At 44.1% G+C, this 12,522-nt stretch overlaps 1 protein-coding gene across 1 annotated transcript; it reads left to right on the forward strand.

Annotated features, from left to right (window-relative positions):
* The first annotated feature begins 7,178 nt into the window (after positions 1-7,178).
* Positions 7,179-12,169, forward strand: LOC120675401 (vesicle transport v-SNARE 13-like). The gene is made up of 5 exons (XM_039956618.1): positions 7,179-7,542; positions 7,645-7,703; positions 7,969-8,157; positions 9,543-9,713; positions 11,730-12,169. Exons 1-5 carry the CDS (start codon positions 7,449-7,451, stop codon positions 11,880-11,882), a joined length of 666 nt encoding a protein of 221 aa, XP_039812552.1. The 5' UTR covers positions 7,179-7,448; the 3' UTR covers positions 11,883-12,169.
* Positions 12,170-12,522: the final 353 nt, after the last annotated feature.

Genomic DNA, 12,522 nt, shown 5'->3' on the forward strand with positions numbered 1-12,522 from the left:
GCCGCTTCGCTCCGCTAGATGAACCACTCCTCCCGAGCCCAGCTCACTCACGTGACGAAGCTCCAACAGTTGGCCCTCTTCCTCGAGCTGTTCCGCGCCAAGGTGAGATGGCAGGCAGCTCCCCCGACCATTAACTCCACAACACTAATAAAGGCCCAAAACACCCACCAGGCCGTGAGCACTTAATCCAAATCATTCTACCAATCAATACTGTAAACTCAATATCTCCTTCATATCAACTCCTTTTCACGTAACTCTTTTTCCTTAACTCTCCTCAAATCATATACTATCTATTCCTCATATTTTTCATCTCCATTTAAGCTTATTTTATTGCTTGCTTGTGTTTGTTTGCCGGTTGTGCCGTTTTCGCCCGTAGATCACGGAGTGACCGAGGAGGAGCCTAAAGACCCATACCACGAGCAGGAAGCCGCCACCGCCGACGCGTACGCAAGCGAAGGCAAGTTTCATCGACCCATACGTGAGTGATTGCATCCATGTGAGGACGTTTAGCTGTAGCCTGGGTCTAGGATCGATTACATATACCAGTACTTGAGTGATTGAGTGTGCTCATGCATGCATCTGAGTAGTCATGCATATCCAGAGCTGAGACTAGGATACGAAGGGATCTGGCTGAGACCAGGGCAGCTGGGTGTGCTGGAGCCGGCGCTACCGTGGTGGTAGACTGGCAGGTGAGTGCTACCGTAGTGGTAGGCTCGAGTTGACATGTTGAGAGATGGTTGCTGCCCTGGTGAACCATAAGGACCGAGTTGTTTTGACATCTCACCAAGCTTACTTTAGTACGACCACAGGTTCCGGTATGGGCCAGACTTAGCCTAATCCCACTGGTTAGCCTGACGGTCGCAGGGATGGTTTACGGGTATGGACCATTGGGGTCAGGTCCCGAGGGTTTGTGCGGCCGGGCTGGGGCGTGACCACGGCTGGGTGTCGGCTATGTCGGTTGTCCGTTCGGGCAGTTGAGCGTGTGGGTACAGTGTACGACCTCTGTAGAGTGTATAATCCATTCGAATGGTCCGTGCCCACGGTATGGACAGGCTATGGTGTGGTCCTGACAACTAGTGAGCTACCTATTGTGGGTTGTGTCGGGAAGAGTTGCATACCATTAGTTGCATTGCTAATGCATTGTGCTCAATGTGCGTCGTGCATGTCATTTCCCCTCCCGTAGGGCAAGATGGAGCTTGCTGAGTACTTTTGTACTCACCCCTGTTGATTTTTCTCCAGAGGATCCTGACTTTGTGCCAGAAGACTACGAGTAGATCATGTCCGCACCCAAGCTGATCGAGTGGAGCTGTGATGGATGAAGAGCTAGTCCTGCATGTCGCTATGCTAGTTGTTTTGCTATGGTTGTTCTGTGTAGCTTTGTGTTGTCACTTTACTCCTCGTGTACGTGTTAAATAAAGCTCTGTATGACTCTGGACCCCACTTGATGTAACATGTATTATGCCGGAGACCTTATTCGGTAATTAATATATGGTTTAGCCTTGATCTTCGGGTCGGGGCGCTTCACACCGGCTTGCAACTCGATCACCTAGTGCCAAATTTTGCAATCTCTCAATGCAACGCACTAGAATCGCTAACTCGCAATCGGATCACACTCTTTGCGAACACAAATGAGTTAGAGGGCTCTCAAGCACTCTCACACAAGGACACCAAGTCCCCAAGGTGCTCAACCTCTCAAATGGCCAGCAACCACCTCTATTTATAGAGGGAAGCCCCAAACTAGCCGTTACACTCAAATCCCGTGAAAACAGAGTTTTTGTGGACAGTCCACCCCACAGGGCCCGGACGGTCCGCCATTTCAAATCCAACTGCTATATCCTCAATAAATGCTTCTCTGAGTCGACCGTTGTAGCCCGAACGGACGGTCCGCCTCACAAATGGCGGACGGTCTGCAGTTCATTTGGACACCCTAGACAGAAAGACCAAGTTTCTGTGTTCGTTTCAGTTTTCAAAGGCGGACCGTCCGCCCTCAAGGACCGGACGGTCCGCAGTTCATTTTGGACCACCATCCAGAGCCAAAATCAGTTCTATTCGAGCTCAAACGAGACAACGGCGGACCGTCTGCCCCCCAGAAGCAGACCGTCCGCAGGTCTATTTCCAGCAGAAATGAACCTCGGTAGAACGACCATAACTCTTAGCTCCGACATCCAAATTAGGTGATCTTGGACTCTATGGAAAGCGTATTCAGAGGACTACACAATCCAACTGAATATTTGATCCAAAACACAATGGATCAAAGCAGTATTCCACTCCAAGAGCCAACCTAATCTCCGGAGAACACCGAAAGACCTTTAATGCTTCCCGAAGTTGATCAACATCAACTCCAACACCAACACCTTCTCCTTTGCAAATATGCCAACAACACCAAGTGAACAACACCATGTGCATGTGTGTTAGCATTTTCACAATCATTTTCAAAGGATTTTCATTTGATCTCACCATGCCACTTTATCCTAGCAACATCGCAATGTTAGATCGCTCAAGTGGCACTAGATGACCGATATGCAAACAAGTTTTCCCCTCTTGATAGTACGGCCATCTATCCTAAATCCGGTCATGCACTTCTCTACACAACCTTTGATCAGTGAAATGAAATGCCCTAAAAGTCATACCTTTGCCTTGCGCATTCCATTTCATCTTCCCAAATGTTGATGCCACACAAGCACCAAACTCCATCAAGCCTTTTGATCATCATCATGAGTCAACACTTGGCTTGATCTTCCTTGAATGATATGATCCGCTCCACATCATCACATGACCTCTTTGGTCAATCGATCTCGACCTTGCTCTCTCTTCACCGTCGCCTCGGTCCATCGGTGCCAAGTCTTACCCAAGCTTCACCGCCTCGCGGTCCATCGCTTCAAAGTCTTGATTTGCCCTTCACCATTGCAACCGGTCCATCACGCCAAGCCTTGTATTGATCTTCTCCACTTTGGTCACATGACTCCATGTCATGTCTCATATGCAATGAGTTCCTTCATCACACTATATGAGCATAGCATCAGCACTTAGTCATTTCTCCTCCATGGCACATGTTGCTCACATTATTGTCTTTGTGTGGATTAATCACCTGTGTATCTCAACATAAATACTTATTAGTCCACCTAAGTTGTCACTCAATTACCAAAACCAAACAAGTGCCTTTCAATCTCCCCCTTTTTGGTAATTGATGACAACTCTACAAAGATATGAAAATTAAGTATATTTCAAGCTAGCACTTCACACACGTGTAAATAGCTAACTTGGTTTGAATTTTATGTTGCCTATCCATCATTAAGACCACTTGTAAAAGATTGGATAAGCACCATAAAAATCCGAGTTGGTAGTGATAACTCCCCCTTCATGTGTGCTCAAGAGATTTGGTTTTAAACCCACACACATGCATAAATATAAAATTTGTGGAATTGTTATCACTACTAAGTGATGCTAAGGTATATAGGATAAACTTTTGAAGCGTGATACCAATTAGAGTTGCATCCTTGAAGTTCATTCCTTAGCATCAATGAGTAACTAGACATGCATCAAAAACTCAAGATACTAGTGTCTTTGTGTGGACTAATCACCTGTGTATCTCAACATAAATACTTATTAGTCCACCTAAGTTGTCACTCAATTACCAAAACCAAACAAGGGCCTTTCACAGTCTCATACATGCCTTCGCGAAAATCGTCAGCAAGATTCCCGCCCTCCGTCTCGCGCCAAAAATGCAGGAACTCATATCGACGTGCCAAAGTGCCTTCGTTAAAGGAAGAAGTGTCCATGGTAACTTCCTCTATGTCATGAACATTGCACAAAGCTTCCACCATAATAGGACGCCATCGCTGGTTTTGAAGCTCAACATTTCCAAAGCCTTCTACTCAGTACGATGGGCAGCATAGAGGTTTCCCCCAGCGCTGGACAAATTGGATCGCTGCAATACTTTCCACCTCCACTTCAACAATTCTGATCAACGGAACGCCAACCGAACCAGTACAGCACGGGTGCGGGTTGCGATAGGGGGACCCTCTCTCCCCACTATTCTTCATCCTCGCTTTTGACCCGCTTCATCGACTCCTTATGAAGGCCACGGAGCTAAAATTACTACACAAGTTAAGAGGCAGAACCGCTCGCTTCAGGATATCCATGTACGCTGATGATGCGGTAATCTTCGTTATACCAGCCCGCAACGACATTACAAATCTGGCGTTTATCCTAAGGAATTTTGGCGAGGTCACTGGCCTTACGACAAACCTGCTGAAAACAAGCGTTGTGCCGATCAGTTGTGAGGCTGTGAACTTGGATGACACTTTGTCCGGTTTCCCCGTTCAGTGCACCAACTTCCCCATAAAATACCTGGGGCTTCCTCTCACGGTGCAAAGGTTACAGAAAGCGGATTTCCAACCTTTCCTGGATAAGGCAGCTTCTAAGCTTGCGGGCTGGCAAGGGCGGCATCTCACACAAGCTGGTCGGACCTGCTTGACAAAATCGGTACTTTCTTCGCTACCCGTATACCTCCTATCAGTCCTGAAAGCGCCCAAGGAAATCCTAGATGATCTCGACAAAGTGCGAAAAAAGTTTATATGGGCGGGCGACAATACACTCACAGGAGGAAAATGTAAAGTCAATTGGACAACGTGCGCCATGCCCAAAGAAAATGGTGGCTTGGGCGTTATGAACCTAGAAAGATTCGCCAGAGCTCTCAAGATGCGGTGGCTATGGCACGAATGGGTGTCACTTGGAAAAGTTTGGGTAGGAACAAAAACCCCGTGCGACAACACCGACAGCCTTCTCTTCGCTGCTTGTACGACAATCACTTTGGGAGATGGCAAGAGGACGACCTTCTGGCACTCAAGGTGGCTACAAGGCTGCAGGCCCAAAGACATAGCACCAAATCTCTTCAAAATCAGCCGGCCCAAGAATCGAACTGTCGCGGCAGCGCTGGAATGGAACACTTGGATATGAGACATACGCCGAGTGGGGGACCTTACGCTTAGTCATGTCCAAGAATTGCTCAAGCTATGGGATATGCTTTGGAACACCCAGCTAAATCCAAACCAAGAGGATCAAATCAAGTGGAAACTCACGTCGACTGGGATATACACAGCGGCCTCTGCTTATAGAGCACAATTCCTTGGCAATGTCAAAGTTAAAAAACCACAAGCAATCTGGAAGACTTGGGCACCTCCTAAATGTAAATTCTTCGCCTGGCTGATCACCCGAAACTGAGTGTGGACTTCGGACAGGCTACAGGGTAGGGTATGGCCGCACAACCCCTCCTGCCCTCTCTGTCGGAGCGCCCCAGAGACTGCACTCCACCTACTGGCAGACTGCCGATTCACCATAAGACTCTGGAGCCAAATCGCGTCCTGGATAGCACAACCCACCATTCACCCACAACAATGGAGGCCGAGTGAGGACACTATACAACGGTGGTCTCATCTCAAGTGAACATGTACCGCGGAAAGCGATCCGTTCCCTCTCCCTCTTGGTCATATGGGAGATCTGGTGTGAGCGAAATGCTAGAGTCTTCAGGAAGCAGGAGACATCAGTTCTCGGCCTACTCTCCAAAATAAAGAATGAGGCGGCGGTTTGGGCTCTGGCGGGAGCCAAGGATTTAAAGTCACTCATACATAGAGAGTACTCATTTTATAACAACTATCGGTTAGCCGGCTGTACTCTCCTTCTTTATCAATGAAATAGGCACAATCTCGTGTCCGTTCGTTCAAAAAAAATTTTGATTTATCAAATGTCTTTATACCATCCTATAAATTATACCAACCTATAAAAAGTTTTTAAAGCCAAGCTGGACTCATAGCCCCCACAAGTGCGATTTTTAAAATTGATGAACGACTTCCCATCAAGGCAAATCTTGGCCTCAAGCTTCACAACTGTTAACGTCATTTTAAGACATTAAGGTTGATACATAGTTGAAATTATGCTATGCCGTTTGGCTTAAACCGATTGCATAAATGGGGGCTAATTTGCGAGACGAATCTATTAAACCTAATTAGTCTATATTTTAATAATATTGTGCTACAGTAAACATATGCTACTGATGGATTATTAGGCTTAATAGATCGGTCTTGTGAATTAGTCTCCATTTATACAATTATTTTTATAGTTAGCTCATATTTAGTTCTATTAATCGGCATCCAAACATCATATATGATCCGGACTAAAAAATAGTTCATGGATGCAAACACCCTCTTAGAGCTATTTCTTCTCTGCAGGACCTCTGTACAATTATTCGCTATAATTTTAGCTTATAGAATCTTTGATCCTCGAATTATTGGTGCCATCATGTATACTCCTTCCGTTCCAAGTTTTAGGTAGTTAAAGTAGATCAAAAGAGTACTTGAGATTTGGCGGCTAACCGTAGCGCACGGATGCAAGTGAAAATTCTTTCCCAGTATGAAAGAGTGTTTTGCCATCCTGAATCCCTGATGAGATAAGAAAAGAAAAACCATTGCGATCCTGGTCCAAACAGCCTTTTTTTCATTATTATATTAAAAAAACAAAATTTCAAAAATATATACCGAATAGGGAAATTTTCAAAAATGGGTGCTTGTCGCCCCCCTAATGGGCGACAGGGTGCCTGTCGCCCATCCAGTTGGCGACAGTACCTAAATGTAAAAAAAAATACATTTAGGTCCTGGCGCCCAGGGCGCATTAAACAGTGAACTTGTAAAATCGATATAAAATCATAGAAAAATCGGAAAAATACAAACTCAACTGTTCTGAATTCTATGAAATAAGATCTACAACTTTTGTTATATAAAGTTTTTCATTTGATCTACAACTTTTATGAAAAACTTTATGTAACAAAAGTTGTAGATCTTCTTTCATAGAATTCAGAACAGTTGAGTTTGTATTTTTCTGATTTTTGTACGATTTTATATCGATTTTACAAATTCACTGTTTAATGCGTCCTGGGCGCCAGGACCTAAATGCAATTTATTTTTTAACATTTAGGTCCTGTCGCCATTTGGATGGGCGACAGGCACCCGCGGACAGGCACCTATTTTTGAAATTTTTTCTATTCAGCATATATTTTTGAAATTTTGTTTTTTTAATATAAAAATGAAAAACGTGCGTCCAAACACCGTGCCGGGCCCGCGATGCCGCAAGCCCGCAACTACCGTCGGCCGCTTGCTTAAGCCCGCGACAACCACTAATTTTACAGGCCCACCACGCAGTCTCTAGAACAAACAGCGTCAATGTGCTAATCCCTCTCGTATCCATCTCCCCCAATTCTCCTGACCCGATCAAACAAAGTCGAAGCCACCTCCCAATTTCCCCACGCCCAGCCACGCGGATCGCAGTCCCCGTCAAGTTCGCCCCTGGCGTCCGCTCGATCCGACGCCGCCGAGTCGCTCCTGGTGGATCGTGTCGCCGGAGGGATTCGGCCGCGGGTGGAGGAAGGAGATCGAGGCGAGCCGCGAGCAGCAGCCATGAGCGAGGTATTCGAGGGCTACGAGAGGCAGTACTGCGAGGCCTCGGCCTCCCTCTCCCGCAAGTGCACCGCCGCCTCCGCCCTCGATGGAGGTAAGCAAGCTTCCCCTGTTTAATCTGATTCCCCCTTCTTGATTCCGTTGGGGAGCCCCCGCTTTTGTTGATTGTTTTGCTGATTCGGTGGAGTCTCCGCAGAGAAGAAGAAGCAGAAGCTGTCCGAGATCCAGTCCGGCATGGAGGAAGCTGAATCGCTGGTAAATAGATGCCGCAACGCATTCTGTTCTGGGATCCCCCTGGCTAGATATACGATTATGGCGCCCTCAGTTCTGCTGTGGGGGAGCAGCTGAATTGGGGGTGGTAGAAAACTAGAAACATAAAAGTGGAAATCCGTGCCGTTTTGGGATTTTGAGGGAGTTATGTAGATTGTAGAAAAGGGCTGTAAGACATTTTATGTGCCTTTGTCTGGGTTTGGGTGGTTGGGGAGACAGTAGTTTAAGTTTTTGTTCTGTGCGTTCGCAGATTCGGAAGATGGACCTGGAGGCGAGGAGCCTGCAGCCGAGTGTGAAGGCTGGTTTGCTTGCGAAGTTGAGGGAGTATAAATCTGACCTCAACAATGTCAAGAGTGAGCTCAAGAGGATATCAGCGCCCAACGCCAGGCAGGCTACCCGGGAGGAGCTCCTTGAGGCTGGCATGGCTGACACTCTTGCGGTGAGCTCCTGGACTCCTATCAATAGCTTAACACTTGTACATGAGGGCGTTTATTATAGATTGCATTGGAGCAAATCTGTGATAGGTCCGCCGTCTGTGAGTTAGTAAGGATAATAATCTGCGTTCATGCTTTTAAGTTGTGATGTTGTATTTTGATACCAGGTGACTTGGTAGATGCTGAAAGGATCATTGAGAATTGTTGTTTCACCATATATATTGGTATCCCTGTAGGCTATATACATGATTGATGGTGACGTCTTGGACTTTAATTCGTTCTGGAAATGAGTTTGTGCATTGTTCATTTATACAGTCTGCAATTCAGCTGTATTTTGCTTGCAACATTGTGCGCTATTATATAGCAACGAGATATGTGAACTAGGAACATAAGTGCTTTTAGATTACAGCTTAATCTTGTTGTGAAATGGTAATTCAATTACTGGTTCTGTTAGGTCCTGTAGTTAGATCAGATACGTGTTGATAATCCAGCTAACTTACAACATTACATTTCGGGCTTTTCTTTCTTTAACATCCCCGTTATGGCTCTGGCAGGATTTTGCCAGCATGTTTATATATGTTCCCATCAGTATCTGACATTCAAGATTTAGTCAATGGCTTGTTGGCTTTCCTTATCTGTATATGTTCAGCTGGCATGATTACAACTTTTGTTTTATAGGAAATATCGTGCTACATGTTGGAACTTGGAAGGATATATAACATAGTGTTAAGTTTTCAGTCCTGATATGAATTTTTAGATTTTGATTCTTAATACTGTACCTTGTACAAAACCACTGATTGGCATCCAGATGGTTGAGCACGTTGACCTCTATACGCCCCTTCACTAACCGTGCATCCCTTAAGTTTGCTAATTCTGTAATCGCCTTCATATTAGTATTGGATGAATGAAAGAGGTGGAAATTATGATACAATCAAGAAATCCTTGGTCACATCCTATATATCTGTAATGTTATGTTGGTCACTAAATAAGACATAACTGTTGCAGTTCGAAAAAAGAGCTTTTACATGTAGATCTATTTTCTGTTATTATCACTAGAGCATACTTCTTTAGTCTGTTATTATCATACGGGCATGCTATTGACCAATTGCATTTTACTTGTCAATATCTATTCACACAGAAATGTTCCTCAAGTAATAAAGTAGTATAAATTCTTTCCTGCATGCTCAAGAAAAATACAACAGTATAATGTTTGAATTCATTAGTTGTTTTACAATGCTTTTTAGTACCTAGGGAAGTGATTCAATTACCTACATTAGCTATTCCTAGAGTTGACTATACATGGGAATGCTGCCTCTGCATTCATGTTGGATCTATCTTGGTTTAGGCTGAGGTGTATACTGATCAGAGGGGATTGTTGCATGTGTCTCAGGTTTCTACTGATCAGAGGGGAAGATTGATGATGACAACTGAAAGACTGAATCAGTCCACTGACAGAATCAAAGAGAGCCGAAGAACTATGTTGGAGACAGAAGAACTTGGTGTGTCAATTCTTCAGGACCTTCACCAACAACGACAGTCACTACTACACGCTCATACCACTGTATGTGTCCTTTCTCAACAGTTCTACCAATTTTGGTTGTTATTTTCTGACTTTACAGGTTGAACAGATGCAGTAATTGTTACTAACAAAACATGCATCACAGCAACTACTAGTTTGGTTCATTGGACAGATTTACTCTATCTTGGCTTTAGTGATCTGTGCTGTTGCTGTTGAGCTCTGTTACGCGGATACTCCTAGGAGGTGGCGTATCCGTATCCAATACGTATCGGATACGGATACGCCTCGGATATGTTTCTAGCCGTATCCTGAAAAAACGGATACGTATTTGCTTGGATACGCGTATCCGATACTTTTGGGCCAGATGGGATACAGCCCAAAGCAGTAATCAGCCCACCCAAATGATGTTTTGGTAGTAAGAGATGATACAAAATGATGAACTTGCTGCAATACAATTGTAGAACTAGATGAGCAGCAACTGAAGAACCCATTGTGGAATCAATTGTGCTTTTAGAGAATGCTAGTTATAGAGGTAATGTTATATGGACATGCAAGTATTGCACATTTGAGTATAGGGGAAGTTACTCAAGAGTAAAATCTCACTTGCTGAATATCTATGTGATATTTATATATAATTATTAATTATCCTAGCCGTATCCCCGTATCAGTGTTTTTTGGGAAAGTGCGTATCCGCGTATCCGATACGTATCGTATCCGATACCCGTACCAGTAGCCGTATGTGTGTGTGTGTGTGTGTGTGTGTGTGTGTGTGTGTGTGTGTGTGTGTGTGTGTGTGTGTGTGTGTGTGTGTGTGTGTTTCCTTTCCTTCTTTTGTTTGCAAAGATCTATGTGTTGTTGTGGACCCTTTTTCTCCCTATAATGTAATGACACACAGTTCTCCTGTGTCTTCGGTCTAGCCCATCAAATATTCTATCAGGTGTACCAGCTCTGAAATGAATCCCCAAACAATTAATCATTCATTTTTTTTACTGTCCAGAGTAGAATTCTTTTTCATCCATGTCCTAAGTAGTTCTATCTCATCACTCCATGTGGAATTGTGGATACATAATCTTGATTGCTACAGAATAGTAGAGAATAGAGATTAGATTGTACGTCAGGAATTTAGACTGTGTCTAGTACTTCTGTGCACATGTTATAGTTTAGACATGCACTTATTAATTTGTTCTGAATCATGGGATATCTCTACATTTTTATATGGATGGCAGAGGACTGGTGATTGAATTTAAAGGGGAAAGATCCTTAGTCTAAAAGGTGCAAGGACTGTGTACGCTTGATTTCTTATTTTATAGATCACGGTAGAAAATTTCATAACTTTGTTCTCTTCAATGTAAAGAGGAATTATGACATCCCTTTAGTAAAAAAAAATGCATGCAACGCACCAGTTCCTTGTTGAAATGAATATCAGAGCTGTTCAACTTCATGTTTTCCTGTTAATTAGGTGAGTGTAGCAGTGTGAGTGTGGGGTGTGATACAGGTCACAAACCCTGCATGTTGTCTCTTGAGTTTCTAAACCCCTTTTTTCTTTATGTTAAGTATTGATACGCAGTTCTCCTGCGTCTTCAAGTAAAGATACACTTTTGCAGTATGAATGAGTTCTGTGCATAATCTAAAATTGCAGTACAAAATTGTGTTAACTAAAAATACTTGCAGCATGATCCCCTCGGTTGGTATGTTAGAGCAATTCCAAGAGACTCTCGATATTCATCCTAATTGTTAGAAATAGAGATTTTGATGGAAAAATAGTCTCCAAGAGCTTATTTAAGTGGTTATCTAAATGTAGCCATCATCTATTCCGGATTTCTCGCTAGCTAAAGATAGATAGCGAAAATGGCTCTCTAGAGTGTAAACAAGATATAGAAAAGTTTTTAGAGAGTGAAGATGTATAGAGCGATTTGTATGTACATGACTCTCCAAATAATGATTTAGAGAGTGAAATTTAGAAAGACTCTTGGAGATGCTTTTAGTCTGCATTTTTTATTGGTGATACAACTTCCCTGTTTGTGTTGATTAATGAGGTCGATGTCCTTCTGTTGACAGTTGCATGGTGTTGATGATAACATTGGCAAGAGCAAGAAGATCCTGGCAGCAATGTCGAAGAGGATGGACAGGAACAAGTGGATCATTGGGGGAATCATCACGGCTCTGGTTCTGGCCATCCTCATCATACTCTACTTCAAGCTTGCTCATTAAGCCTGCTTCCAGGTAGGTTGGCCCACATCTCTCTGTCCAGTAATTGTGTGTTACGAGTTGTCTGAATGCGTATTAAGTAACACGCTTTCTCGCCAAGCATCATTTGTTTACCCCCAAACCTCTAAAAACTCAAGTGGCTCATATTATGTACAGTGTCAGACACTCCAATTATGTAAACTGCCCAAAGGGTGAAAAGATTACTTCTGAGTCTCTCTGCCTGGGTCACGTTGTTCTGTTCTGTTAACTAGAGGATGTTAACTTTTGCGTGCATCTGTGCATCAGAATTCTGAGCTGGTGTCTTTGTCTACCTTCCAATTATTATGATTAGGCAGCTCTGTGGCTAGTCTGTTATTGGTGTCGTGTTGGGGTTTGGGCAGATGCTTCCCGAATGATTGGGACATTGGGTGGTAGAATAGGTGGGGCTTCGCAGGCTCGCAGCTGCCTTGCTGGTGTGCATGCGCAGGTCAGGTCTATATCAGTGCTGCAGTAACTGCAGTTGCAGGGCTAGGTTGGCAAGTTGGATGTAGCGATGAGGCCGCCGTATGGTGTCGGTGTGTGCTTGATCTGCATCCGGTTTGGATAGGGGAAATGGGCATTGGGGGCGATGCTCTGGTATCAGGATTTGATTGTGATGCATGAT

This window comes from Panicum virgatum, chromosome 5N, assembly GCF_016808335.1.
Source record: "Panicum virgatum strain AP13 chromosome 5N, P.virgatum_v5, whole genome shotgun sequence".
Lineage (NCBI taxonomy): Eukaryota > Viridiplantae > Streptophyta > Magnoliopsida > Poales > Poaceae > Panicum > Panicum virgatum.